The 27,392-nt window shown below is 42.3% G+C and overlaps 1 protein-coding gene across 5 annotated transcripts in view; it reads right to left on the bottom strand.

Annotated features, from left to right (window-relative positions):
• Window positions 1-27,392, bottom strand: part of PPP2R2B (protein phosphatase 2 regulatory subunit Bbeta) — a 509,802-nt gene that overhangs the window by 404,857 nt on the left and 77,553 nt on the right. The window contains exon 1 of one of the 5 annotated variants that reach the window (XM_058732594.1): window positions 18,790-19,117. The exons of 3 other annotated variants lie outside the window; for them this stretch is intronic. In XM_058732594.1, coding sequence (XP_058588577.1) covers window positions 18,790-18,863 — 74 coding nt within the window. In that variant the 5' untranslated portion in view covers window positions 18,864-19,117. Of the gene's footprint in view, window positions 1-18,789; window positions 19,118-27,392 lie in introns of those variants that run through there. One more of the 5 variants, XM_058732608.1, reaches the window with a different exon arrangement.

The following is a 27,392-nucleotide window of genomic DNA, read 5'->3' as shown; positions in this document are numbered from 1 at the left end:
AACACTCTTTCTGCTTATCAGTGATGGTAGGGGAGGAGGAGGAGAGAGGGAGAAAAAGAGGGAGGGAGGGAGAGAGGGAGAGAGAGACAGAAGGAAGACATGTGTGCAAGCGAGCAATGCACATCATGATGACCGGATAAAACTTTGGTAGCAAGCTCTGAACTCAGCTAATTTAACATCATCCCCAGAAGGAAGGACAAACCAAAGTCAGATCACTGTTGGTGAATCTCTTCCTCTTGTGTTAGAACAGCTCTCTAATTAGTGGATTTTCAAGGCTTTGAGTTCAGGAACAACAGAAAGGCTGACTTCGCTTGACCAATTAATCTTGAGGCTTAACTTGACCAATTCATTCTGTTATCCCAAAAACAAAATTACAGGAGAAACAGAAACTCATTTACATACCACCAAGAAGTGTACAGTTTGAAACGGGAGAGACTAGGAAATGAGAAACTAGTCAAGAAACTAGTCAAGAAAAATCATAGGAAGAGAGACAAGTCTCCACACACCAAGAGACTGTCTCTATGCAACCTCAAATATCTTGGTGAAACTAAAGGAAAAAGAAAGTTTAGATGCCTAGATAATTGGCTAAAATTTTGATTTTTTTCTGGTTATTTGGCATTATGAAGTTATAATCACATTGAAGCACTTTGTAAAGCATTTTAATAATTGTTGGTTCTGTTCAACAAATTTTCTTAGAATTTTACTTTCTTATATTAATATCTTGAAGTATAAAAGTTGGTTGTTTTTACATATTTGGAAGGTCAACTTCAACCTTAAAATTCATTAAATACAATCCTATCATTGGGAAAGCTATCTTCTGGATCATAACAATTCAGCAATGACTTACTCTTTGTCTAGATCAGTCAGGGGTAGATGCATTGGAGGGTAAACATTAAAAAGAATATTAGCAAATATTATTTGGCACTTCAAAGATGCAAGGAAACACTTTCTATGAATTAGCTCATTTAATTCCACACCAACTCTATGGGGGAGGTACTATGATGAGCCCAGTTTTACAGAGGGGTAAACTATGCATCAGAGGGGTTAAGTGACTTTGCTCAAGTTAGCACGAGAAAGACTCAGGTGATCCCAAGCAGTCTAACCCAAGAATCCAAACATGCCAACAAGCAACTTCTCAGGGAACCTACAGTTTGTCTGGAAAAAAACATACATGTGTGCATGAAACCGTTAAATCACAACAAAAGGGCATGTGGGATCAATAGTGTGAATGAATGTACACCACAGGTTCACTTAGGTAACACCGCACTGTTAAAAGCAGACCAAACTCAAGACAGAGGGACTCCTGACCTCATGATCCAAGGGAAAGTGAGCTCTATGTGAGATAACTGTAGGTAAAAAATAAGTAGGATGGGAACCTATCCTTGAACCTGGAGATTACATATCTAGCTTCCGATTCTCTGCTACATAACTCTGAAATTTCCTTGTGTAACAGATGCCTTTGTCGTTTTCCCTAAAAGAATAGTTTTGCTCACAACAATCTAGTTTGTCTTACAAACAAGCAGCTGACAAATTGAGGGTGTGATAGTGCATGCTGCAAAGAGGGATCAAGATTGGCAAATTCTTATTCCTATCTACCCTATGATTCTGGTGCCACTTGGAATTTTATTTCCAGTTCCTCAGGATGGGTTTTTGGTGCCAAATGAGATGGTGTGTGTGCACATGCATGCACATGTGTGTGGAGGGTGAGAGAGGACTGTTGTGTGCCATGGGGAAATGCACACATGTGATATCTGTGGAAGAGTTCTACAAACCACCAGTACCCCAAGAACGGTGTGAGGAGGAATGAGTCAGGCCGGGAATAGCATTTCCTGACTGCCCACTCACAGGCTCATTGCCAGAAGGTTTTATTTTATTCTCTAGGTTCTAATCTTCAGATTTATATGAAAAGATGATACTGCTGAAGCTGGCAAGGAGATGTTTTTTATAAAAATTTGAATGATTAATTACTAGATTCCCATCCCCTGAGGTCAGGGACCATTTCTGTTTTACCACCACTGCAGACCACCAGCTAATACGCTACCTGGCATCAAGTGAGGACCTAAAAATATTTGTTAAATGAATAAATGAATAATAAATGAATGTAATATTTCTTATTTACTGGATCAGCTCCTCCCAGTGACTTGCTCTCCTGGGTCACTGAGAAGCTGGCAACCCAGGTTGCATTAAAAACATGGGATATTTTTATAACTCTTTGACCCATTAGCAACATACTCCCCGGTATTTTTTTAGGGCTGTGGAGATACATAATTCAGTCAACAAGTATTTATTGAGCTATAGTATTTGAACACTGTTAGAGGGAACTGAGGGCAGCATTGACCAAGACAAAGAAGTCCTTCTCATAGAACTTTTGTTCTTGTAGGTTAAGCAACATGACAAATAAAATGACTAGAGGTGATGAGTGCTATGAAAAAAGGAGGGAAAAAAGAAAAAGAATGATAAAGGAGCACTATTTATATAGTTTAGTCCCTACCATCTCCCCTGAGGAGAGCACTGTCCTGGGCCTAGACTCAATCTGGTGAAGATTTTATGAGGCCTTCCTCTTTGAAGTTACACTGAAAACTTCAAGGATTTCAGTGGTACCCAAAACATGAAGATTTGGGAAATTATTTTGCATTTGGTTGTTGAGAAATCAATTCATGTGTGCCAGAGGGGATAAAAGGATGGAAAGGATGATCAAGAAAAGAAAGTTCTTTTCTTTGCCAGGGGCAAAACAATGGAGGGATTAGAATAGCCAACATGCTTGGAACACTTACTATGGCCTGGTTAGCACTGAAATTTATCACCAAAAGATTCCCATGACGTAGGCACTATTCTTATCCCCCTTCTGGCAAGTGAAGCACAGAAAGACTAAGTAAGGTGGCAGAAGTCACTCAGCTAATATATGGGAAATCTAGTATTCCATAAAGGCAATCTGACTGCAGGCAGGACTCAATCATCAGATTATCCCCTTACGGATGTAAGTAAGCTGTCTCTAGGATCTAATTTTTTAGCTACGAATATACACTGCTTCTTTGAAAAGTATAATGAATTATAGGGCTTAAATATCTGAAAGAATTTTTTTAAACTAAGCTATAAAAACTACCCTCAAAACATACAATAGTTCACCAAGACCTTCCCATTCGTTGAGTATACCAAATTTATTCCAGTCTCCAGGACTTTGCGCTTGTAGGGCCTTCTGCCTAGAATGCTCTTTCCTGGGCTCTTCACATGGCTGGCTCTTTCTCATTAGTCACGACTCAGCTTCAGAAAGGGCTCCCTGTCCACCTTACACCTGGGAATCTGCCATTCCCCAGTCACTCTCTATGCTATTTATCCTATTTTTATTTTCTTCCCTCCCCTGATGACTATTTAAAAGGTCCTAGGTTGTTGTTTTTTTTTTATGTTTTATTTATTTTTGAGAGAGCATAAGTGGGATAGGGGCAGAGAGAAGGGGACAGAGGATCTGGAGCAGGCTCTGTGCTGACAGCAGAGAGCCCGATGTGGGGATTAAACTCACCAACTGTGAGATCATGACCTGAACCAAAGTTGGACGCTCAACTGACTGAGCCACCCAGGTGCCCCAAGGTCCTAGTTTTTGATGTCCACTTGTGGTTGTCTAGTTCCCCTCTTAGAAGGCAAGCACCCTGAGGTCAGGGTCAGTGGCTGCTTTGTGTCCTGAAATTTCTCTAGAGCCTGATCTCTGCCTGGAACCTCACAGAGGCTTTAAAACCATTTGAATGAATTCTTGCTGTCCCGAGGGTCTGCAGACTCAGCTCCCAGAGGCCTTTACTTCTGCAGAGAACCCTGCTACTGGCAGCATCTGCCCACCATTCTGTGCAGAATCAGAGCACCAGATGGGAAAGAAGAGATCAGCACAGGAGGCCTGGTGAATACTTGCCAACAAGCACCCAGAATGAGCTGTGAACGCTGGCTGGGAGGGCTGCCAAGGAGACCAGGGATGAAGCCTAAGTACCGGAAGACCAATCTGGAAGGTGTTTCTGCAGTTAGGTATATGCAAGGTCTTTATTTAAATTTTATCTGAATCTCCTTGTTAAGATCTAGTCTTACTTTGGTTGCCACCCTACTGTTGATCTACTGCTTATAATGATTTATTACCTGTCTGTCCACAGCAGGATATAAGGCCCATGGCAGCAAGGATCTAGCTGTACTTTATACAAGTGGATACTGTCCAGAATTATTCCATGTAGTAGGCACCCAAGAAAGATTTAATACATGGACCAAGAAATGAGCCAACACTGTTGTGTCTGCAGACAAAGGTAGTGGAGAGAACAGAATGGAGCAAATGTTTACTGAGTCCCTGCTAAGCCCCAGGCACTGTTCCAGCTGCCTGGAACATACCTCTTATTTGTTTACCCAGTTCAGTTGCAAGCTTTGAGAGCCTAACTTTTAAGAAGATAAAATATACAGAGCAGAAGATACCTTTTTTCCTACCACATTATAAAATCAGGTCTTGCTGGGGAAGTGGTTCTTTAAATGAAGGTTGGGTATCCTCGGAAGCCTCAAACTTCAATCAATTTACTGAGGTCTGTGCTACGACCTGACAGTGCTGTGTCCAATAAATAACTTTGTATGATGCCCGGAGCATATCTGAGGATCAATAGAGAATTATAACTAAAGCCTCCATCACTGCTTCACCTACAGGATCATTCCATTTATCATCTCAGGTTGAATTTATCTGAATCAGAGCCAAAAATACAATTTCCAAACAGAAGAACATAAATGAGTGCAAATTAAGTGAATTTGGACGAGGTTGTCCCCAGCATGTACAGCAAACTCGGCCCGGGTTGCTTAGATGGGAAAGAAAAAAATGCAAGTTGGCACAGTGGCATGTTTTAGATGTAGCAGGAATCATAAAAGAGTCCATTCTGGCAACATATGACCACCCGGAATCCCCAGCCCTCAGCTCTAGATAGTCAAGGTCAGTCTATTGCTTAGTGCTGTTTAGAAGGCACAACATGGGGAAACACATATTATATACGTTGGTCCCAAATTACCTTCGGTTGGCTACCCAATGTGGTGAAGATGGTACTTATGAGAACATTCTTGAAGGCTTAATACCCGATCATCGTCTTTCCCGCCGATTCTGTAAGTAAGGCCAATTTCAAAGAAAAATGAGCTTCCTTTAAAAAGTGTAAAATAATAGCACCATTACACATACCTCGCTCAGCCATTTAAAAGTACCTCAATGAAGCTGGTTTTCTCCTGCGGGCTTATCAGTACACATGGTCACAGTATAAGAGGGCATAGACTCTTTACAGTTTATCCTTGAGGGGTTTTTCCCTCCTTTTACATAGTCTGTAGTCAGGTCAGCACATTATTCTAAGATATTCACAGGACTGTTAGGAACAGTGAAACCACTTTCAAAAGGGTACAGAGGCCAAAACACCACAGTGAAGCCACAGGCTGGGTTTCAGTGCCAGCTCTTAAATACTAATTAGCTGTGTGCTTTTGGGCGGTTCACTTAATCTCTCTGCAAGATAGTGGGTGGGGCTCTGACCAGAGCCTTGCAACTCTTCCAGCTCTGGCTCTCTGGTTTGATGCCAACTGCCGGGACCGATGGGGTGCCCTCCCCCACTCACAGATTGCAGCAGCCATTCAGTAAAAGGCTCTGTGCACAGGCAAGGGAGGATATTAATGCTGTCCTTTTGCTTCTGAGGTTACTCTAAGACCCCTCCTCAAGCCAGTCTGCAGCCAGTCAACCTCCAACGGAGAGATCAGGGTGATTAGGAACCGTTGCACTGAGCCATGACGCTTGCCTCCACCAGCATCACACCCTAAATGCTAAGTCTGGAGTTCTCACATCTTGGGCCAGACATGGAGGGAGGAAGGCAACCATGCAAAATTCAGGGGTGTTGCTTATGTATATTTCTTACTTTCTCTTACCCTAGGACAGTGTTTCTCGACGAACTGCACTGGGGTTCCATCCTCAACAGGCACTGGAGGGCTTCTTGAAAGTGGAGGTCCTGGGGTTCACTCAGGATGTACTGATTCAAAATTTTAGGAGGAGCATTGAGCCCCCTGAATCTGCATCTTAAACCAAGCACTGCAGATGATCTTTATGCGTATGCTAGCGCTTGGGAACTAGTGTCCTTCTAAAGAGGTAAAACTCTTGTGGGTCACTGAGCCTACCTGCTGCCTCTACTAACCACTATTATGCACCATTTATTCAACAACGATGTGCCACCAACTATTTCATGGCAGGCATGATGCTGAGCAAAAGCTCAAAGCACCTGGTCTCCTGGAGGTTAAGGTCTAGTGATGGGAAACTGATGATGAACACAGGCAAATAGATAATGGGTGAGGCAGTGAGGCAATCTGTGAAGTAAAATAAAAGGGGAGTGCTAGGGCGGTGTAGATCAGGTAGGCAGGTAGTCCTATTTGAAGAGCGGTATTTGGTGGGGTTCTATCGTGTAATGGTTAGCACTCTGGACTCTGAAGAGTGGTATCTGTGCAAGACTTACACAAGTGAGGGTAAGAACAACATGGTTGGGAGAAGAACATTCTAGACAGAGGGAACAAGTATGAGGTCCTGGAGAGGGAATGTGCTTGGGATGTTTGAGAAACAGCAAGGAGGCCAGTGTAGCTGGTGTGGGCTGAATGAAGAGGGCGGTTACAGGAGATCATCAGAGTGCAGATTTCCTAGGCCTTGGAGGCCACAAAAAGACTGTAGATTTTACTGCATAAAACGGGAAGAGGGACATGACATGATCTGAAAGATCACTATCTTGTAGCTTGTTTAGTTTATTTCTAGGCTGCCAAATAATCTCAAGTCTGGATTGGGGGGAATGAAGCAATGGTTCATTGTCATTTATATTATAGTTTTATTTTCATTCCAGTCTATTGTCCTATGCTTATGCTGTGACTTCTGGCTGACTTCCTGAGGGCATCATAAAGTAGGTGCTTCAACTGAGAATTGGGGCAAAGAGTAAGGAGGCTTTGCTAGGGGAGGCTGGCCCAGAAGGTCTTCGTTCATTTACTCACATATTTATTTCTTCTATCAGCCTTTAATGAGAAGGCAATATGTGTAAGGCACTCTGTAGCTGCTTGACGTGCATTATTTTAGGTATTCCCACAGCAGCCCTGAGGTACGGTTCACAATAGACATCTCATGGATGAAGAAGTGGAGGCTTGGTCAGAAGCAGGTGGCCATGGGCAGTGTTGGAACTTGGACTCAAAGGCAAGACACTAACAGCAAAGCTTGTGTTTTCCCCTCCATCGTGGGTGGAAGAACAAAGCTCTGGGGCCAGCCTACCTGGGTTCAGGTCCTACCTCTGCTGCTTGCTGACCATGTGACTTTGGGCAGGTGACTTATGTTTCTGGGCCTCAGTGTCTGTCTCTGTAAAATGGGGATAATGAAAGTTTCCTCTTCATCAGAATGTTGTTAGAACTAAATGAGCTACTACCTTAAAACACTTAGAACAGGATGTGGCACCTAAAGTCTCCTTTTGACCACGACTCTAGATAAAGTCATAGGAGGCTACTTGAAGGAACTTGGAATCTGAAGCCTGCACAGGGTGTGAAAATCATTGTCCTAATGCAGAAAAGTCATGAGGAAAAGGCCTCAGATTTATGATTTGAGAAGAAATAGATTTCAATTATTCTAAGAAACAGACTCCAGCTCAACTAACAGATCTAGAGATAGCCGGAAGTGTCCTGAAGTAGAAGGGCCAGCTTTGGCAGGGAGTGAGTTCTCCAATGCTCTCTTGTCAGGAATACTGGGCTTCAGAGACCCTGGAAAGGGCTGAGCTACTGGTTTCAGGGACCTGCTCCCAAACTGAAATTTTGATTCTATCTAATGGGATGGATATGGGTGGCCTGAGGGCCAGGTCTGACTTTGTTTTCCTTATTCAGTGTCTTTTTTTCTTTTTTCTTTTTTCTTTTTTTAACTAGACTGTGTTGGCTTAGCTCAAACACACAGTTTCATGATAGCCAATATCATGCTTTTTTTGGTTAATATGCTACTGCTGGGCTCCTGAAGGATTTTACACTTGGGGCTTCTACCCACATGCTTAGATATTCTAACATCTTGGTTGAAAAAAATGAATTAATAATTAAGGTAGAACATGGCTTTCTAGCCTTTGCTCATGAGACTGACTTTTGGTCAACTCTCCCCTGAGAGGGTCACCTTTCTGTTTATATATGAGCGCACACAGCTGAGAATATGTACCATTCTATCTAGAGGCTTTGATGGAGCAGCTATTTTGTGCTGAATAAACATGATATGAAAACATCTTTAATGGCTTTGTCCTAACACAGCCTTTCTTTTCCTTCTAAATATCATGCTTTCCAAGTGTTGTATCTGGAAAAGCACACTACTCTATTTTTCAATGCCTTGAAGGTTTACTGCCTCTTCAAAACAGAGCATTGTGTGTTCCTGCCATTGCTCATGGAGAAGAAGAATTTTTTGTCTGGATGTCAAGAAAATGAACAGGTTTCTGCACTCTATTCAGACTTGAGGACTTTGGGGCATACAGAGTGCCATCTACACGTCTAGCAAAATGCAATGATAGAGACTGCCTTCAGCAGCCCGCTCCTTAAAACGTATCCACCCATCTCATAGCCCTTCTAGTCTGACAGCAGTCAGGAGAATATTCTCATGTTGCAAGTTTGGGCTGAAATTTCCCCCAAAATTTGTACCCTTCAGTAATTTCCAGTTGCTCTTTGGATTAAGTCTATAACTGACATCACAGAGGCGTGCAGGACCTACCACTTGACAGCTTCATTCTCCACTGTTCCCTTGCTGGGTCTCTCTCCGGTCTCATCAGCCATCCTTCAGAACCTCACATTCTCCATAACCCTCTAGTAACAGGGCCTCACAAACATGCTCTCCTTTGCCTGGAAGATTCCCTCTCATTCTGCCTGGGCAAGTCTTACTTATCCTTCAGATCTCAGCTCAAGGGACACTTCTCCAGGGATGATGTCCTCCTCTTCCCGGGCATTACGCAACACTATTAGACCTTGTCTTCATATGCCCTCACCACTAGAGCATTTGTCACTGTTTACAGTAACTTGATTAATTAGTCTCGCATCTAGGCAGGAACCAAATGTACGTTCACCACCGGTGAACCCATTGTCTAGCCAGTATCTGACACGGAACAGAGATGTTCTTTAGGCATTTGTTTGTAATTTTTGAATAAACAATTTCTCTTGCAAAGAGGTTCACTGACTCCTCAGTTTGCTCCTAAAATTTCCAGGTAAGTGACATTCCCATGTATCAACAATAGGATCCAGAGCAGCCTTTCATGCATATCTTTGAAATCGCCCATTTATTTGCCTCCTGTTTGCTTTTCCTGCTAACTGTGCTTTTGCAGATACTTGGGAAGATAAAGGCTTTGGCCATCTCGGCCCATCTTTTCTCCCAGCTCCATCTGCCAGGAAAGAAACAGTGACTCAGAAAACTAATGGGCCAGTCTAACGATGGTGATGATTTCACTGCTTGGTGATTTTTCTATTAGATTTATAAAATTGAGTCAAAATGAAGGAATTGCCTTGGGGTGCAAGTACCAAAAGCAAACAATGAATTCAGAAACACAAATCAGAATGGCACTAACCACTGTATGTTAAAAGCAAGCAGCAAAAGTGATAAAGGTTGAAAGAATTAAAAAATGTGAGACTGAACTTTTTTTTTTTTTGATGGGAACATGATGGTCTAAGAGAAACCCAGGATGTGCCATCAGACTAGCACAGTGTTACCACTAGAATGACCTGGACAAAAATACTGTCACAATAAGTACAGGGGCCATCTATTAAGTGACTCTTAGGTATATTTCACTCAACGTCTTTTATCCTTACAATAAACCCAAAAAGGAAACATGATTACTTACATTTTACTATTGACAAAACACTCAGAGGATAAATATCTTTAATCATATTTGGAACTCTGGTGTAACCGATTTCAAAGCCAAAGTCTTTTCCAACTAGACAGTTCACCTTACAAGTCCTCTCCCAGGTCTTCACCTATAAAATGTGACTACTGCCATGCACCATCCTTGTGATAATTATCTCCATGTGACAATAATGCATGGAGAGTGCCTCGCTCCCAGTTGGCTTTTATCAAACATTATTTTCTATCTTCAACATTTTTTTGTATGATTATTTTGTTTTTGAAGGAGAGAGAGAGAGATCATGAGAGGGGGAGGGTCAAAGAGGGAGACACAGAATCCACAGCAGGCTCCAGACTCTGAGCTGTCAGCACAGAGCCCAACACGGGGCTTGAACTCACCAGCCAGAGGATCATGGCCTGAGCCGAAGTTGGATGCTTAACCAACTGAGCCACCCGGGCGCCCCTACCCTCCACATTTCTTATCAGCTGCTAAATTCTTTATGGATTTTATTAGGAACTCCTAAAACTCAGTTACCACTCCCTGCTTCTGGTTTAATGTGGGAACCTCAAGAGGGGGACATACTTCACAAAGCTCTATCACTTAATCTCACACCAACACTGCCAGGTTTTATTATATTCCCACTTGACTCCGAGGCACAGCAGGATTAGACAATTCATCAAGGGACATCAATGTCACAAAAGGACCAGAATGTAGGCGTCTCTGGACCACTGGCCTAGGATTCTTTCCATCGCCACATGTCATCGAAGTACTCAGGACAAGGGTGTTGTCTGAGACCTCCACTAATATGGATCATATTTATAATAACAACAGCTCTTATTGAGTTCTTTTTTTTTAATTTTTTTTAATGTTTTATTTATTTTTGAGACAGAGAAATACAGAGCATGAACGGGGGCGGGGGGGAGCGCAGAGAGAGAGGGAGACAGGGAGACACAGAATCGGAAGCAGGCTCCAGGCTCCAGGCCCCGACGCAGGGCTCGAACTCATGGACCGCGAGATCGTGACCTGAGCTGAAGTCGGCCGCCCAACCGACTGAGCCACCCAGGCGCCCTGACTTATTGAGTTCTTATTATGCACTGTGTACCACACTATATACTTTGCATGAATTATCATGTTTACTCACCAAAGCAACTGTTCAATGATACGTGCATAATTTTTATTCCCCTTTATGTAGATGACAAAAGTAAAGGGCAAGAAACTGAATGACTGTCTCTATATTAGGTAGATGTTCTAGCTGGTACCTGAAAATAAAATCTTGAAGCAAATTCATAGCTACCATGAAGCAGACAAATGCTCAGTAGAGGTCCGTTGAAAGCATAAGCAAATAACACTGACCTTGAATCTTTCTAGGACAGCCACCTATCTGCCAGACATCAGACATCTTGACCAAAAGCAACCTCTTCTCAACTGCAGATCTTACTCTATCATTTCAAAGGGATCTACAATGAATCAATCTCTTTCTCCCAGAGCTCTTCCCTTTGACTATATTCCTTAACCCTGAGCATCGTTTATCACAGACTCAGGTTCTCACCTCTGACTATTCAAGATTCACCTGGGGAGCTCTGAAAACTAGGATTCCCAGGGCTGCCTTCCAGGAAGTCTGATTCAATAGGTAGACATGGTGGAGACATCCCTGTTCATTTGCCACAGCTGATCCTCAGGCACAGTCAGGGTTAAAATCTACTGTTAGAGTTGTGCGTGTATGCCTTTCTCTCCCCTGTCATACTGCGATTTCTTCAAATAAGGATGAGTCCTTTACATCTTTTAAGTTCCCATGTGCTGAGAACAATGCTTAAAATATGGTATTTATGCTTCGTATTACAAAATGCAGTATATTATGAGGCAGATAAGACCTTGGGCTCTAGAGTCAAACTGTCTGGGTACAAATTCTGATCTACCACATAATGGCCATGTGGCTTCAGGTAAGTTACTATAACATTCTGTGCCTTGCTACCTCATCTGTAAAGTGAGGACAGTTAACAGTACTTACGTCATGATCTTCTGAGATTTATGTGAGGTAGTGACTATCCAGTATTTAGCACAGGGTCTGGCAGATAACAAGGCTACTGCCAATGCTAGCTGTGTTGGTAGGCAAAAACAATTCAATCGGTATGAACTATTAATGCCTTTATGTGACTGTGTAAAGTCTCACTCACAGACTATTGATAGGCATTATGCTAGATGTTTTATAAAATTACAATTTTTTTCTCCTTCATAACAGTACTCTGATATGTTATTATTGGAGAAAGAAATATACCAGTCAAGTAATTGAATGTCACCCAGCAAGTAATTACGAGTGTGAGATTAGAACTCAGGTTTAGCTGGTTTCAGAGGCCATTCTTCCTACTTTATTACTAAGAGTTCACATAAGCATCCATTCACACACCCATTCATTCAATCAACAAGTATCTGTTACATGTCTGCAAGGTGCTGGAAGCTGTCCTATGTGCTGGAGATACAGAAGTGAGCCTCTGCTCTCATGCAGCTTACAGTCTACAGAGCACAAAGGAGAGCAAGAAATAAGCAAATGGGTGCATAACACGGCCAGTAAAGCTAAGTGCTGTGGATAAAAATAAAGCAGGGCAAAGGTAACTGGGGAGTGGGGGTGTGGGTGTAGATGTGAGTGTGAGAGAGAGAAAGAGACAGAGAGGTGGGGGAGAGGAAGAGAGAAAGAGAGACACGGAGGGAGAGAGGGAGAGGGAGAGGGAAGAGGGAGGGAGAGGGAGAGGGAAGAGGGAGGGAGAGGGAGAGGGAAGAGGGAGGGAGAAAGAGAGAGAGACAGATTTTAGACAGGAAGGCCAGGAAAGGCCTGTCTGGTGAAGAAGCATTTGAGAAATGGATGTGACGAGACATGAATGGATTCTGGATATTTTTAGGAGGTTGGGCCCAGAGGATTCACTGTAGAATGAGAAGAGGGATATGAAACAATGATAGAAATGAAGGATGACTCCAAGGTTTGTGGCTAAAGTAACCAGGAGACTGGAGTCCTTGTTCATTGAGCTGGAGAAGAAGCTGGACACGTGGGTTTTTCTCAAGGGGAACGAAGAGCTGGGCTTTGAGACCTGTGGAGCATCCCAGAGGAAGTGCTGGGTAAGTAGTTGGATGTGCAGGTCTGCATTTGGGGTGAGAGGTTGGAGCGGGGATGCAGGTTGGAGGGATGAGGTCTAACACCCTGGGCTAGCTGAGGCCACCTAGGAACAAGCACACATAAGGAGAGGCCTGCGCCCTTGGCTCATGTGTTTACGATTTAGGAGGATGAGAAGGACTAGCCATGGCGGGAGAAGGAAACAGACAGAAAGTGTGGACCTTGAGGCCAAAGAAGCAGTGACCGTGTGTGCCAATGCAGCTTGAGAGGTGGGGCAGAGGACCCTGGTCAGTGAGGGGGCCACAGGACTTTCACAAGAGCAACTTGGCCACTGTGTATGGATGACTCTTTCAAAGCAATTTTCTGCGAAGAGGAGTAGGACATGGCAGTAGCTGGAGGCGGACACAGGATCACAAGAGGAGTATTTAAAGTCAGGTGACTGACAGCATGCTGGCGATCGCACACCAATGATCCCGTTTAGAGGAAAGACTTAAAGACTTGGTGATGACACACAGAGAGGGGCCAAGGGCATCAGTGAAGGGCTTGGGTTGGGGTCAGGGATGGGATCCAGCTCCCAAGGAGAGGGCTGGCCTTGGATGAAAGTAGGGACATGTATTATATATAAAAAACGTAAAAAACAAAACAAAAAACCCCACCTTTTTTTAGTCTAAAGCGATATCAGATTTTGTCTCACTTAAGCCTTACAATATCCTGGTCAGGTGGCATAATATTATTTCCATGTTACAGAGAATCATGATGCACATTTGGGAAAGGCTTTAAATGTAGGTGAGAAGATGAACAGTCAGAGAAAGGTGTGGGTGGGAAGTGCCTTTGATGTAGGCCTGAAGAGTGGGTTGGTTCTACATATGTGGAAGGGGCTAAGAAGAGATTTCCAAAAATAAGAAAAATAAGAATTCCATAAATGCGTAAAAAGGCACGGAACAGAGGAATGGATCCTTTCTTAGCATGTACTCTGCAACCAGACCGCACGGGTTCTCATCCTCACCCTTGCACTTAACAGCTGTGTGACCTTAGACAGGTTACCTGACTGCTCTGTGTCTTAGTCTCCTTATTTCTAAAATGAGGATAATAACAGTACTTACCTCATAGGATTGTGGTGAGGAAGACATATACCTGTTCCTACATCCACGTGCATGTACGTGTCAGAATTCTACCCAGCAAGTAATGAGCACTGTATGTTTTTTGTTATTATTTTATGATTATTTACAACATGATCAACAGGAAAACGTGTACTTCCCCCCCTCTGTATGTGCATGTAGACTTCCAGCAAGCCTGTTTTTGGGTGTCACTGGAAGGTATTCTGCTTCCTGTTTCCTCCTTATGAAGGAGAACTATGGCTGCATAGACAAATTTGTCACTCTCCCATTCAGTTTTTTATTTAAGAAGAGCTTCTTGATCACCTACTCAGAGTCAAGCTCCATGCTAACCAGGATGCAAAGACTAAAGCCAAACAGGACAGAATCCCTGTCCCCAAGCTGCTCCCAGCCACCAGGAGACAGGCACGTAAATAGACTGTTTCAACATAATCTGCAGGCTGTGTTCAGAAGGAAATGTGTAATGCATGAGTGAAGAGCACTGAGTTCTGATTCAGACAGCTTGGACTTGAGTCTTAGCTCTGACTTTACTAACTGTGGCTCTGGACACAGCAGGCATGTGTCCATTTCCTCACCTATAGCATAGAGATAAGAGCATTTGGTACGAGAATGTGAGAGCAGTAAATGAGATCATACAGGCATAGCCCTGAGCACATAGCCACTGATTCTTGCAGTGCTACTCTCCTTCTCCTCATCTCTTCTGTCCACAACTCTTGTGCTTCTTGTGACTCATAATAACAAGTCCATCTTTGGAGTTGTCAAGGAAGTCGTCCTGGGAAGCCCTGACTTGAGCTACCTTTTAAGAGATGAGCAAGGACTTGCAGCATGAAAACGTGACAGAGACAACTCAGGGAAAGGAAGTGGCACGAGGCAAGGCACATGACCCTTGTCCATTCAGGAAAAGGAAGTGCCTTTACTCATGTGTTCACCGGCCCAGAAAAGGCCCTCCAAGTTGGGTCCCACATTAGGTCCATTGGAAAATATCAGGCAAGGTTCCTCATATTTCACTGGCTTTCTTATTCCTGTGGGTCTTCCCTTCCCCTCTGTCCTGTCCAGAATGGTTTCATTCTGCTTGTGATTGAGATTCTGTTCCTCTAATCCTAGAATCATTTTGCTGGATGAATCCTTCCTCACCGTGGGGGGAGGGAGTTATGTGCCCTTTTAATGAGGTCCACAGAGAAGGGAAGACAATTCAGTTGTCCTCTCCAAACCCTGTTCGTGCATCAGCATTATTTAGTTGACCTTTTTCCCATTCTTATCCTCTGATTTCAAGTTAAAGTAGAGCATGATCATAAAACCAATGCCCACAAGAATGTCCACAAAAAGCTCCCCAACCAGCAGTGGTTAAAACAGCTTGCATTCCTGTAGCCATTAATGCTTTGGAGAATGTGTTTCACCTGTGTTTTAAAAACATGATTCTATAATAGCCTTGGTATTTGGCATATTCAATAAAAATTTGTTGAGTGCCCACCAAGTACTCGGTATTGTTCTAGTGCTGGGGGTACAGCTGAGAGCAAAACTACATGTGGGTCCTGCTCCCATGACACCCTCAGTCTATCCGGGAGACAGATATTCCCAAAGCAGTTATGCAGGCCATTCAGGATGACAAACTATGACAGGTGTTTTGAAACACCCCGGTTCTCTAGGAGCTAGGACTAGGAGGACCTCAGGGCAGGGATGGCTTCTCCACTTGAGCTGAGAGTCCAAGGCCAGGATTAATAAGGAAAGGGACTGAGGGGAGAAAGAGACGTCTGTAGCCAGAGCAAGATTCCTGAAGAACCAAGAAAGGCCTGTGTGGCTGGAGACGAGGCAAGATGGAATGTACTTTAGGTCAGGCAGGGAAGTCAGGCAGGGGTCAGAACAGGCAGGGCCCCTGCGCCATAGGAAACCACTGAGAGGTTTTTAAGGCAAGCATGTTGTTGAGGGAGGTTGAGGGAGGGACTATGATTGTATTTTTTAAAAAGTATTTTGCCTGTAACAGGAAGAACAACATCTTGACCTGATGGATGAAGGAACAGGCTTGAGGGTTGAAAGTGAGAGAAGGAAAGAAAAAGGACTATTATTTGTGGACCACATATGTGTGAATGTGTTACTACATCATGTTAAGATGGTGTCTGGGACACAGTAGGTGCAATACAGATGAAGGCCAATAACAATAATAATAATAACTATTATTATCGCTACTACTATGATTATCACCCTGTGCACGGCATTCTGAATGTATTTCTTTGCAGCCATCCTATAACGTATGATCATCCATGTTTTACAAATGAGGAAACTGAGGCTCAGAGAGGTTAAATGACTACCCAACATCACCCAGTTGGCAAGGGGCAGAGCTAAAATTCAAAGCCCATGATCTTTCTGTGTTGAGAAAACAATGTCAAGACAAACTGGAAGGAACACCTGTCTTTTAAGTAGGGTGGCTCCACCCTCCAAGAAACCCAGCGATTATTGAAGCTTTTAAAGTTGTTCTCGAATTACTCTTAAGGGAATTGTTTGGGTATTTGTATTTATTTGATTTTCACAAGGATATACACCAATTATTCATTCTCTGTCTCTTCAATTAAATAAAATATGAAGTTTGCAGCCATAACTTTTCTAGAAGAAACTACAGAGTGACATAATTGCTAACAGTATAAAAACACAGACTCGTTCTCACATATTTTTCTCCTTGGACAAACTCTAAGTGTAACTAGTTCCGAACGACACTGTTTTGTGTTTGAGGAAACTGTTCACTACCTAAGGGAGACACTGTAATAAAAAAAGAAAACTTGACTGTCTGAGAATGTACACGGGACTTCAAAACGGACAGCAGCTACCATGTACCAAGCCTCCCAAAGGCCTTGAATGATCACATTTAATTCTCAGTATACTGGGAATAAGTCCTTTTATTTCCACTTAATAGGTAAAATTGAGCACAGAGCAATTAAGCGACTTGGCCCTGCTTGCTTGGTATTTAACTCATGCCTTCCCCACCCAGCTCCAGGACCTCACTCACCACCTTAATGTCTGCCACAAGCTATCCTCCCTACCCATTGTCTATTAGCTTTACAACAGATTGAAAGACAAGTCTCCTTACTCCCCACCCCCTAAATCTGGTGGTAGTTAGTAAGTTAGAGATTGTTTTGATAGGAATAAAATGTGATTTCCATTTGATGGAATAAAACAGTTAGACTTAGTTAAAAAACAGTTCAAGAAAGTTCTTGGTGGTGGTGGTTTGTCTGTGTGAGGTAGGATCTTAGTTTGACTAAGACACAGAACAGCAACTGAAGAGACCAAGTGTTTGGGTTCTCTGAGTCTAAGCTAGGAGGAGAGGACGGGGGACCAATCAGAAACAGAACAGTCATCTAGGCAGCTTCCTGTGTGAGTTTGGGTCTTTCATACATGGAAAATGTCCCTGAAGATTTCTATCTATGCCACCCACCTCAGAGACTTACTAAGATCCTCTATGTGACGGGCAAAATTTCTCAATGGGTCATCTCCTTTAGCCACCAATAACGTTTTTAAGGGAACTATCTAATTGAAAAGAACATCCATAAGATATCAAGGTCTGTGAAAAATACCATCCTTGGACTCAATTCAAGGGTGATCTCGAACTCCTACTTGCTTTTCCTGGGGGTATTGACTGAAAATCACTTTGCAGTATAATAAATACTTTTCTTGTTTTATATACACCACCCCCAATCCCAGGTTCCTACTCCGAGGATGAGAAACAAAGGTGGGTTTTCCGAACAGGCTGGTCATCAGCTCCTTTCTGTAGAGTGTGGCTGGACTGAGCTGTGGTGGGAGCCCCTCCCCACCCCCAGCCCTCTTCAGTCAGTACTGCTTGTAGGACAACCCTCAGCCTGAAAAGCAGCCAGCCAGCTGCTTTGCTTGAAACTGCTCTTTTTCGAGGATGTAGCAGATCAAAAGAAACAGACAAATCACACATAGAATATGCACAGCCAGCTACTGGCTCCAGAAATGTTGATACCTGCAGTGCTTTGATGAAGGTGAATTGCCAGCACGTTGACAAGGCACACACACGTGCACACAGAAAGTGCATACAAACACGGACGCATAGCACTCGAGGTCAGAAGGTAGCAGAGGAGGTCCCCAAAGGACCGGGAACTGGGACTGTTTGTACAAGGCTCAGCTCACCCTCGCCAGAAGGCATCAACTTAGGACCCCCCACAAACCACATTTCCAGAAGCGCTGAAAGTCAGCTGTGTCTTCCGGCTCTGCAACCCAAGTCCAGACTCCGGGCAAACCAATCCAACAACCGACACTCCACAGTCATGTGTAAGCTAATTCTATTTTGCTAATTGCTTTCTTGGGCATGCACCAAGTTATTAAACAGACAATGACAAAACAGAGAGCTTGGATAAATGTATGTGGCAGCACTTACTGAAAATCTTCTTCCTTAACAGGAGTTCTCATTACTTGTTTGCTTGTGAAGGAGAATAAGGGAAACTGGCAAAATATTTCTGATTTTTTTTTGACTCAGCTCTATCAGCTTTGAGATCACCTTTGCAACGTTATCCTGCTCTTCAGAAAATACTTCCCTTTCCTTAGAGAAGACAGACTGATTTTAGAAGCAGATCTAAGTCTGTTAGACACAAGCTTTTGCCAGGAACGGCAGTCAGCTAGTAGCTACCGAAAGCAGGATCCGGCAGAGCCTGTGGGAAGTCATACACCAGCCCACTTTTTCCCACCCACCCAGACAGTCTCCCTCTCTGGTCTGTACCTTCCGTGTGGCAGCTGGAAGAGAGGATGGTATTCGGAGGTCTGAAGATGTAAGGCAGGTAACGAGAGAAGCATTTCATCTTCCAAAAAAAATAAAAAATAAAAATCTAAATAAAAAAACAGTCTCCTGAATCCATAAGGATTCTCTCGGCCTTTCAAGCTGGCTACATCCCCAATATGTTTATGTAGGTTCTCTCCTGGATGTGCAGAGCTGGGAAGCCCGAGGAATAACTGGAGATGGGTCCCATTTTGCCATCAGCACCAGGAAGCACTGCCTTACATTTCTGCGTGCAGCTCAAACTCAGAAGCCCCCAAGCAAGCCGGGATATAGCCTCTTCATTGGCTGCAGCTTCTCCGAGCAGGATTTGCTGAGTAAGTCAGTCCTGCCTGTAAACACACGCTGAAATGCCCTGCCTGAAACCTCTACCTTTTCCCGTGTGGTCAGTTTCTCCTCTAGCAATAGAAATCCAGCAGGATAGGGGAGCACTGAGGATAAGTGACCATCTCTTATTTAGCTGGAAGATCAGATGAAACAAAGACTGCACAGTGTTCTGCCCTGGAGAGAGATGGCTGTTAAAAGAGCCACCCGTAATGCCATGGGTCTCAGGAATATTAAAGTACAGTGCAATGAAATGGGTCTCTGTCCTTGCTTCATCTAGATTTAGTTCTATGTTTTCTTAGTACGAAAGCCCAAACAATAGGACCATTTATCATTTAGGTGAAGCCAAAAGCTGGGGTGAGTAGTCGGTGACAGAGGGCTAACACAGACAGATTCTGTGCTCCATTACAGCCCCTTCTTTCCTGCCAGCCCTCACACCGAGGTAGGAACCTGGTTTCGAGTTATTTGCCGTACAAATTTAAAGCCACAACACAAGAACAGAGGCTGAGCCCAAGGAAACAGACTCTTTCCCAACTGGTATACCCTGCTGGCTGGAAAAATTAAGTTGATCTAAGAATTATACAACTTTACCAAAACACTCACTCAGATTTCACATGAGAAAGAGAGAGGATGGCGGTATCGAAAGACAGGGATAACCACCAAATAAAGTAATTTGGATTGGGGATGTGGTCTGGTTTTGACCCATGAAATAATAATGACTTTGGAAACCTTATCACTGGAAGGCAAGCACAAGATGTCAGTTTGGGATTTACAAGTTCTGTGAAAGACACTATTGTATACGACACAGAAAAGGTGAATGTCCTTTGTGCTGCATTTAGAGGCATGAGGAAATGATTTTAATGGTCTATAAGAGAAAACCAATATTCCTCTGAGTGGGATTTTTAAAAATAAGATTTAACATAAAGTTTAAAAATAAAACTTAGTATAAAATGTAAAAATATACAATGCCTTGTTCCACTAAAAAGAATGCACTAAAAAGAATAAAACACCTAGGGATAAATTTAACCAAGGAGATGACAGACCTGTACTCTGGAAATTAGAAGGTGTTGATAAAAGAAACTGAAGACAACACAAACAAATGAAAAGACCTGGCGTGCTCACAGATCGTAAGAATTAATACTGTTAAAACGTCCATACTTACAAAAAAGCCATCTACATATTCAACACAATCCTTATCAAAATACCAATAGCATTTGTCACAGAACTAGAACAAATAATCCTAAATTTTGTAGGGAGCCACAAATGACCTCAAATAGCCAAAGCAATCTTGAGAAAGAACAAAACTGGAGGTATCACAATTCCAGATTTCAAGATATACAACAAAGCCATGATCATCAAAACAGTATGGTAGCAGCACAAACACAGACCTAGAGATCAATGGAACAGATAGAGAGTCCAGAAATAAACCCATACAGATGGCCCAGAGACATGAAAGATGCTCAGCACCACCAATCATCAGAGAAATGCAAATCAAAATGACAGCGAGATACCACCTCACCCCTGTCCCAATAGCTGGTATCAAAAGGACAAGAAACAACAAGCATCTGAGAGATGTGGAGAAAAAGGAACCCTCGTGTACTGTTGATGGGAATGTAAACAGGTGTGATCATTGTGGGAAACAGTAGGGAGGTTCCTCAAAAGTTAAAAATACAAATACCACATGATTCAGTTATTTCATAACTTGGCATTTACTTAAAAAAAACAAAAACAGTAATTCAAAATAATATACGTACCCCTCTGTTTTTTATTTTATTTTATTTTATTTTATTTTATTTTATTTTATTTTATTTTATTTTTTATTATGAAATTTATTGTCAAATTGGTTTCCATACAACACCCAGTGCTTATCCCAACAGGTGCCTTCCTCAATACCCATCACCCACCCACCACTCCCTCCCAACCCCCCATAAACCCTCAGTTTGTTCTCAGTTTTAAAAGTCTCTTATGTTTTGACTCCCTCCCTCTCTAACCATTTTTTTTCTTCCCTGCCCCCATGGTCTTCTGTTAAGTTTCTCAGGATCCACATAGGAGTGAAAACATATGGAATCTGTCCTTCTCTGTATGACTTATTTCACTTAGCATAACACTCTCCAGTTCCATTCATGTTGCTACAAAAGTATAGCTACAAAAGGGTTGCTATATTTCATACTTTCTCATTGCTACGTAGACTCCTATGTTTATTGAAGCACTATTTGCAATTACCAACACAGGGAAGCAACCCAAGTGCCCATCAAAAGATGGATGGATAAAGAAGATGTAGGAGATATATATGTGTATATACAATGGGATATTACTCGGCCACAGAAAAGAATGAGATCTTGCCGTTTGTGACAACATGGATGGACGTACAGGGTATTATGCTCAGTGAAATAAGCCAGACAAAAACAAATACCATAGGATTTTACTTCTATGTTGAATCTGAAAAAAAACAAGTGAACAAAAAAACAAACAAAATAACAGTCTTAAATACAGAGAACAAATTGGTGGTTGCCAGAAAGGAAGTAAGTGGGGAGATGCCGGAAATAGATATGGAGGATTAAGAGGCACAAACTTCTAGTTATAAAATAAGTAAGTCACAGAGATAAAAAGTACAGCAGAGGGCATATAGTCAATAATATTGTAATAACATTACGTGATAACAGATGGTGACTACACTTAAGGTGAGCTCAAAATAACGTGTAAAATTGTTGAATCAATACGTTGTACACCTGAAACTCATACAATGTTGCGTGCCAATTTACTTCAATTAAAAAAAAAAGTGTGCTCTGAAATCTGGTAGAATAATTTTAATTTAACCCTATATTGCTTCTCTTCTTTAAAAATATACTTAACATTGGAGAAATGTATTGATCTGCCCAGGAAAGCAAAGACTCTGAGCCATAAAGTAATTATAGTCTCAGTCTAGGCCATGGTATGTAAATACACTCTTCCACCAAAACGTTTTCTGACTTTTGAACCATTGTGACATGATGACAACTAGTGGCAGAGACCGGACATTTAGCCCAACAATAGCCCTATAACCCATCACTTCCTTAGACCAGATACCTGGCAAGCGTGGGCCATCCCAAGTAAGGTGCTATTTAAGCAATGCCCGAATGGTCTCCACTGATTGTATGGATCATCTGAATCTCAGAACCCAAGAGCATATCCGGAAATGTCTTCCTGACACAAATACTGCACATCTGACCTCTGATCATTAGAGTAGAAGGAGTGTGGGCTTTGGGATCAGTCAGACCCAAATTTGAATCCATGTGCATTTACCGGTTGGGTAGATTTAAACAAACTCTAACACCTGTGGGCCTTAGTTTTCTGCATCTACAAAACAGTAACAAGTTTAACTCGTGTATTCTCAGATGAAGTGAGACAGTAAGCATATGAAGCACCTAGCACACCATAACCCCTTGACAAATTGTTAGTACTGATATTACTCATACTGTCACTGTGCACCTTCTCTGAGTTTCTCTGGCCAGACACCAACCTGAGAGCAGGGACAGAACAAGCGTGGTGAGGAGGGTCGTGCCACAATTAGATGGCCAAAGCTTAAGCATGACTTTGATACTGACTTACTGTATGATGTAGGACAACTGACGTCACATCTCTAAGCCTCCTTACATAGCTAGTAAGGATAATAACAGAATGCCACACAATATTATGAGGGCAAAATAGGATGGTTGATATGAAGGGGTTAACACAGTGCCTAGCAAAATGTAAGTGCTTTGTTAGTTTAACTGCTATGTCTTTAACAGTAATATCATCCCTGAATCAGTATCTTATTGCATTTACTTACCTATTTTGTCTACACGATGCAATTGTAAACTTCCTAAGGGAAATATCAATGTCTAATTCATCTTTGTACTCCGAGTGCCTGGCATGAAATAGGTACTCAATAACTATTAGTTGGAAAAGTAGACGGACGGACGGACGGATGGACAGATGGATGGATAAATCCATATATATGGGAAAAAACTTTTGAAAGATGTTTGATACTTTTTTTTGGAGGTCCTTCATAGCACAAATGAATTTGAGCCCATTATAAGGTGGAATATGCCATAATAAAGATATTATGGAATTCATGAAAAGATATGCTTCGACTTGGCATAATTTGGCCATAGATAAACAGTAGGCATTTAGTATATACCTTCTGAATCAATAGGAGGCACTTAGCAAATACTTCCTGGGTGAAAACATATTCACTGATTATACTACCCATAATTATCTCCAAAGAACTAAGCAAAAAACCAACCAAACAAACAAACAAAACACCTGTCTCCTTCATTAGATACAAAAAGATCAGTGAGGCTGGCACCTAAGTTCCAAAGTGGCACTCCAAACCAGCCAGTACCCCTTGACCTCAATTGAAAGCATCTTTTCCAATCCCAATTAAAAATTACTGATTTCGTGCCAGCCTAGGGCACCCCACCCACCTATAGGTAGAATGGGCAAGGCGCAGAAAGAAAGAATACAAAATATCCTCGATCAGATGATTATTTACACGGTGATCTGCACTGCACCATGTGAAGTGTTTTGGTGTACTTTTGTATCTTTTTTCTCTTTGATTCTCTGAAGAATCCCATTTTACAGAAGGGAAAACAAGCTGAGAGGATATAATAATGTGTCCAAAGACAAACAGCCCCCAAGGAGATCTAGTGTTTTTGTACCAACATCACTTGGTGACCTTGCAGATTTCAGAGCCATCAAGCCTATTGATTCAGACTCTCTGAGGACAGATTAGGAATGTGCATATTCAACATGCCAAGTGACTCTTACTTTCAAGTGTGAGAACCTCTGGTGTGAGGTATTTCATTTCATGTTCTAGCTTGACAGGTCAGGGTTACAGAAAGTTTTCCAGATACTCTTCTCCCAGATCATCTGCCTCACTGCTTTGGTCCAACATCTTGTTGGCACCCAGATGTTTTATTAGGCATTAGTGAGTGATGTGGTGATTTAGTGACTCCTGCTCTAAAGGAGTGCATTTTCCAGAAAAAAAAAAAGAAAAAGGACTAATAAACTATTATAATGCAGCTAATAGGGGTTATGATGGGAAGAAGGGGTTGGAAAAGATTCTTTGGGATTAAAGAGCCCCAAAAGTCAACGTTAGACATCCAGGATTTGGCATTAGGCATTATTTACAAAAAGCTCCAGTTAGAAGGCAGTTATCTTACTGGGAGGCACAGCAAATGAACGGTTAGTAGTCATGAACCCCATAAGTGGAATTAACCTCTGATATAACAAATGTCTTCATAGATAAGAGCAGGGCTACCAAGAGAGGAAGGGTCTTTCTAAGGAGAGGGGAGGCTCAAAGGCTTTGGCAGAGGTGTTTGGAGGGAGGGCCCAAGAGCACAGAGAAACCAGGAGCCCAGGAGGAGAGAAAGATAAAGGTGACCCATTTTAGGTGCCATGTGAGAAGGGTGCTGGCGTCTTGCAGAACAGAGCCTAGAGATGAGAAATTCCCCCAGATGATTTCCGAACACCAGGTTCTAACATCAAATGGCAGGGGGGAAAAAGGCAATTAATTGGGAGATTCTCGAGTGCTACACTATGGACCAGGCTGCTCCAAGCTTTCCTTTGGACGGGCCTCCTGGGAGACCAGTAGCAATTGCTTTTGTCCTGCAAAGTCCCAGCTGGAGCCTTTGCCTTGGGACCTCCCAACAGCCCGCGGTGCCCTGCCTGTTGCCTACCCTCACTGAAGCCCAGCCCTTCAGGGAAAGTCACCCTGATCATTTCTTTTAACATGTCCTTACACCCTCCTTTGGGGAAAGTTTCATCATTACAGTTTTTCCTTTTTGCTAAGAAGGAAAGTAAATCCCAAGAAAACAAAAATTAGCTTACTTAAGATCAGTCCGGATGAGCCTGCCCAGGTTTTCACTTTCAAGTCAGAGCAAATCAAATTCCTATCCATTCTTCAAGTCTTAAATAAAATGTCACATCTTCAGGGAGAGGTTTCTAAATGCCTCAGACTGGGTCAAATCCTCCTGCTACTGACTCTCAAATAGCATCCTCTCCTTTCAAAGCACTCATTCATTACTGAACATATTTATTGAGCATCTACTTAAGTCAGGCAGTGTACTAGGTACTAAAGAAGCAAGAGTGAGCAAGATAGATAAGATACCCTCCTGTTTATTCAGGGATAATTATCACTCCTCATGTACAGGGTTGTGGTGAAGATTCAATGGCATAATTTGTCACAATGTTCAAAATTCTGTGTGGTATGAAGTACTGTTCAATTAGTTTGATAATTGCTGTTAAGTATCTAATTCCTTTGCCAGACTCCAAGTAGCAGAAGGGTAGAATTCTGACTTTTCTCTGAATCTTGAGTATGAGGTTCACTGCCTGGTGCATAACAGGAATTCAGTAGGTTTGTGCTGAATTGAATTGAGTTGAACTAAACGCGCAGAATTCTGACATACTTTTCACCGCCCTCCCCCCCCCCCCCCGACACACACACACTCTGCAGCTGGTGGTGAGTGAAATTCACAACTTGGTACATTCTGATCAGGAAGGAAAAGGAACCTCTTTATGGTTAGTTCCTTCGTCTGTTCATAAAATATAATATTTTTAGCAGTTATTAAACACTAAGCATGCTTCTAGGTGTTGGAAATACATCCGTAAATAATACACTGAGGTTAAGCTCACTGAGTTTATACTCTAGAAGGAGGAGATAGACAATAAACAGGTAAACATTATATCAACAAAGTTATTTCAGAATGTGAGGAGAGTAATGATCTGGCAATTTATCCAAAGAAAACAAAAACACTAACTCAAAAAGACATCTGCACCTCTGTATTCATTGCAGCATTATTTATAGAAGCCAGGATATGGAAACAATTTAAGTGTCTGTTGATGGATGAATGGATAAACAAAATGTGGTGTGTATATATACCATGTAATATTATTCAGCCATAAAAAAGAAGGAAATCTTGACATTTGCAACAATATGGATGGATCTTAAGGATATAATGCTAAGGGAGATAAGACAAAGAAAAATACCATGTGATCTTACTTATATGTGGAAACTAAAACAAAACAAAACAAAACAAAGCAAACAACCCCTTCCCCAGCTCAGATACAGACAAAGACTGGCGGTTGCCGGAGTGAGGTGGGTGAGGGGTGGGCAACATGGGTAGAGGGGGTCAAAATGTACAAACTTGGGGCACCTGGGTGGTTCAGTCAGTTACGCATCTGACTTTGGCTCAGGTCATGCTCTCACAACTGTGAGTTCAAGCCCTGTATCGGGATCTGTGCTGACAGCTCAGAGCCTAGAGCCTGCTTTGCATTCTGTGTCTTCCTCTCTCTCTGCCCCTCCCTTGCTCATGCTCTATCTTTCCCTCTCCTTCAAAAATAAATAAGCATTAAAATTTTTTTAAAAAAAATGTACAAACTTGCAGCTATAAAATAAGTCATGGGGATACAATGTTCAGTAGAGTGACTACAGTTAAAAATACTGTATTTCATATTTGAAAGTTGCTAAGAGAGTAGATCTTAAACATTCTCATCAAAAGAAAAAATATTGTAACTATGTATGGTAATGAGTATTAACTAGATTTATTGTGGTGATCATTTCACAACATATACAAATACTGAATCATCATACTGTGCACCTGAAACTAATCTAATGCTATATGTTAATTATACCTCAATTTTTTAAAAAGTAGAATGAAGAAAATAAAATGGGGGTTGTGGCAGAGAGAGACTGCTTGGCTTAGACGGTCAGGGAGGGCCTCTCTGGGGAGGTAACATTTCAGCTGAGGCCTGAAAGACAACTTGCTGGCCAAGAAACGGTTTTGGTTCTCTAACCCAACCTGGCTGCAACCTGTACATTTTCTTTCAGAGCAGTTTTGTCTTCTACCTTAATTAGTTAATGATTTAATTCTTTTAAAATAACAGTTTATTTAATGTTTCTTCCACAGCTTTCCTCTGAGTTCAGCGGGGACACAGCTTGTGCTGTGTTGCTCACTGTTACAACCCCCGGACCTCCTGAGAGGCCAGCTGAGACTTGATTCACACAGTTGATGGGGAGTCTGGGCTGACTGCTCAGCCAGCAAGTGACTAAAGCCAAGTGGGAGGTGGGCAGCTATGGGTGAGAGTAAAGAGGATTTTGAAGTCGGAGGACAGGCTCGATTTAAAGCAGATGCAAAGGGAAAAATAGAACCTCGCTGGTTACAACAGAAGATTTTGGCTCTCAATGAAAAGACTATAAAGCGAAA

Source organism: Neofelis nebulosa, chromosome 1, assembly GCF_028018385.1.
Source record: "Neofelis nebulosa isolate mNeoNeb1 chromosome 1, mNeoNeb1.pri, whole genome shotgun sequence".
Taxonomy (NCBI): Eukaryota; Metazoa; Chordata; class Mammalia; order Carnivora; family Felidae; genus Neofelis; species Neofelis nebulosa.
This window is presented reverse-complemented; position numbering and strand designations above follow the sequence as displayed.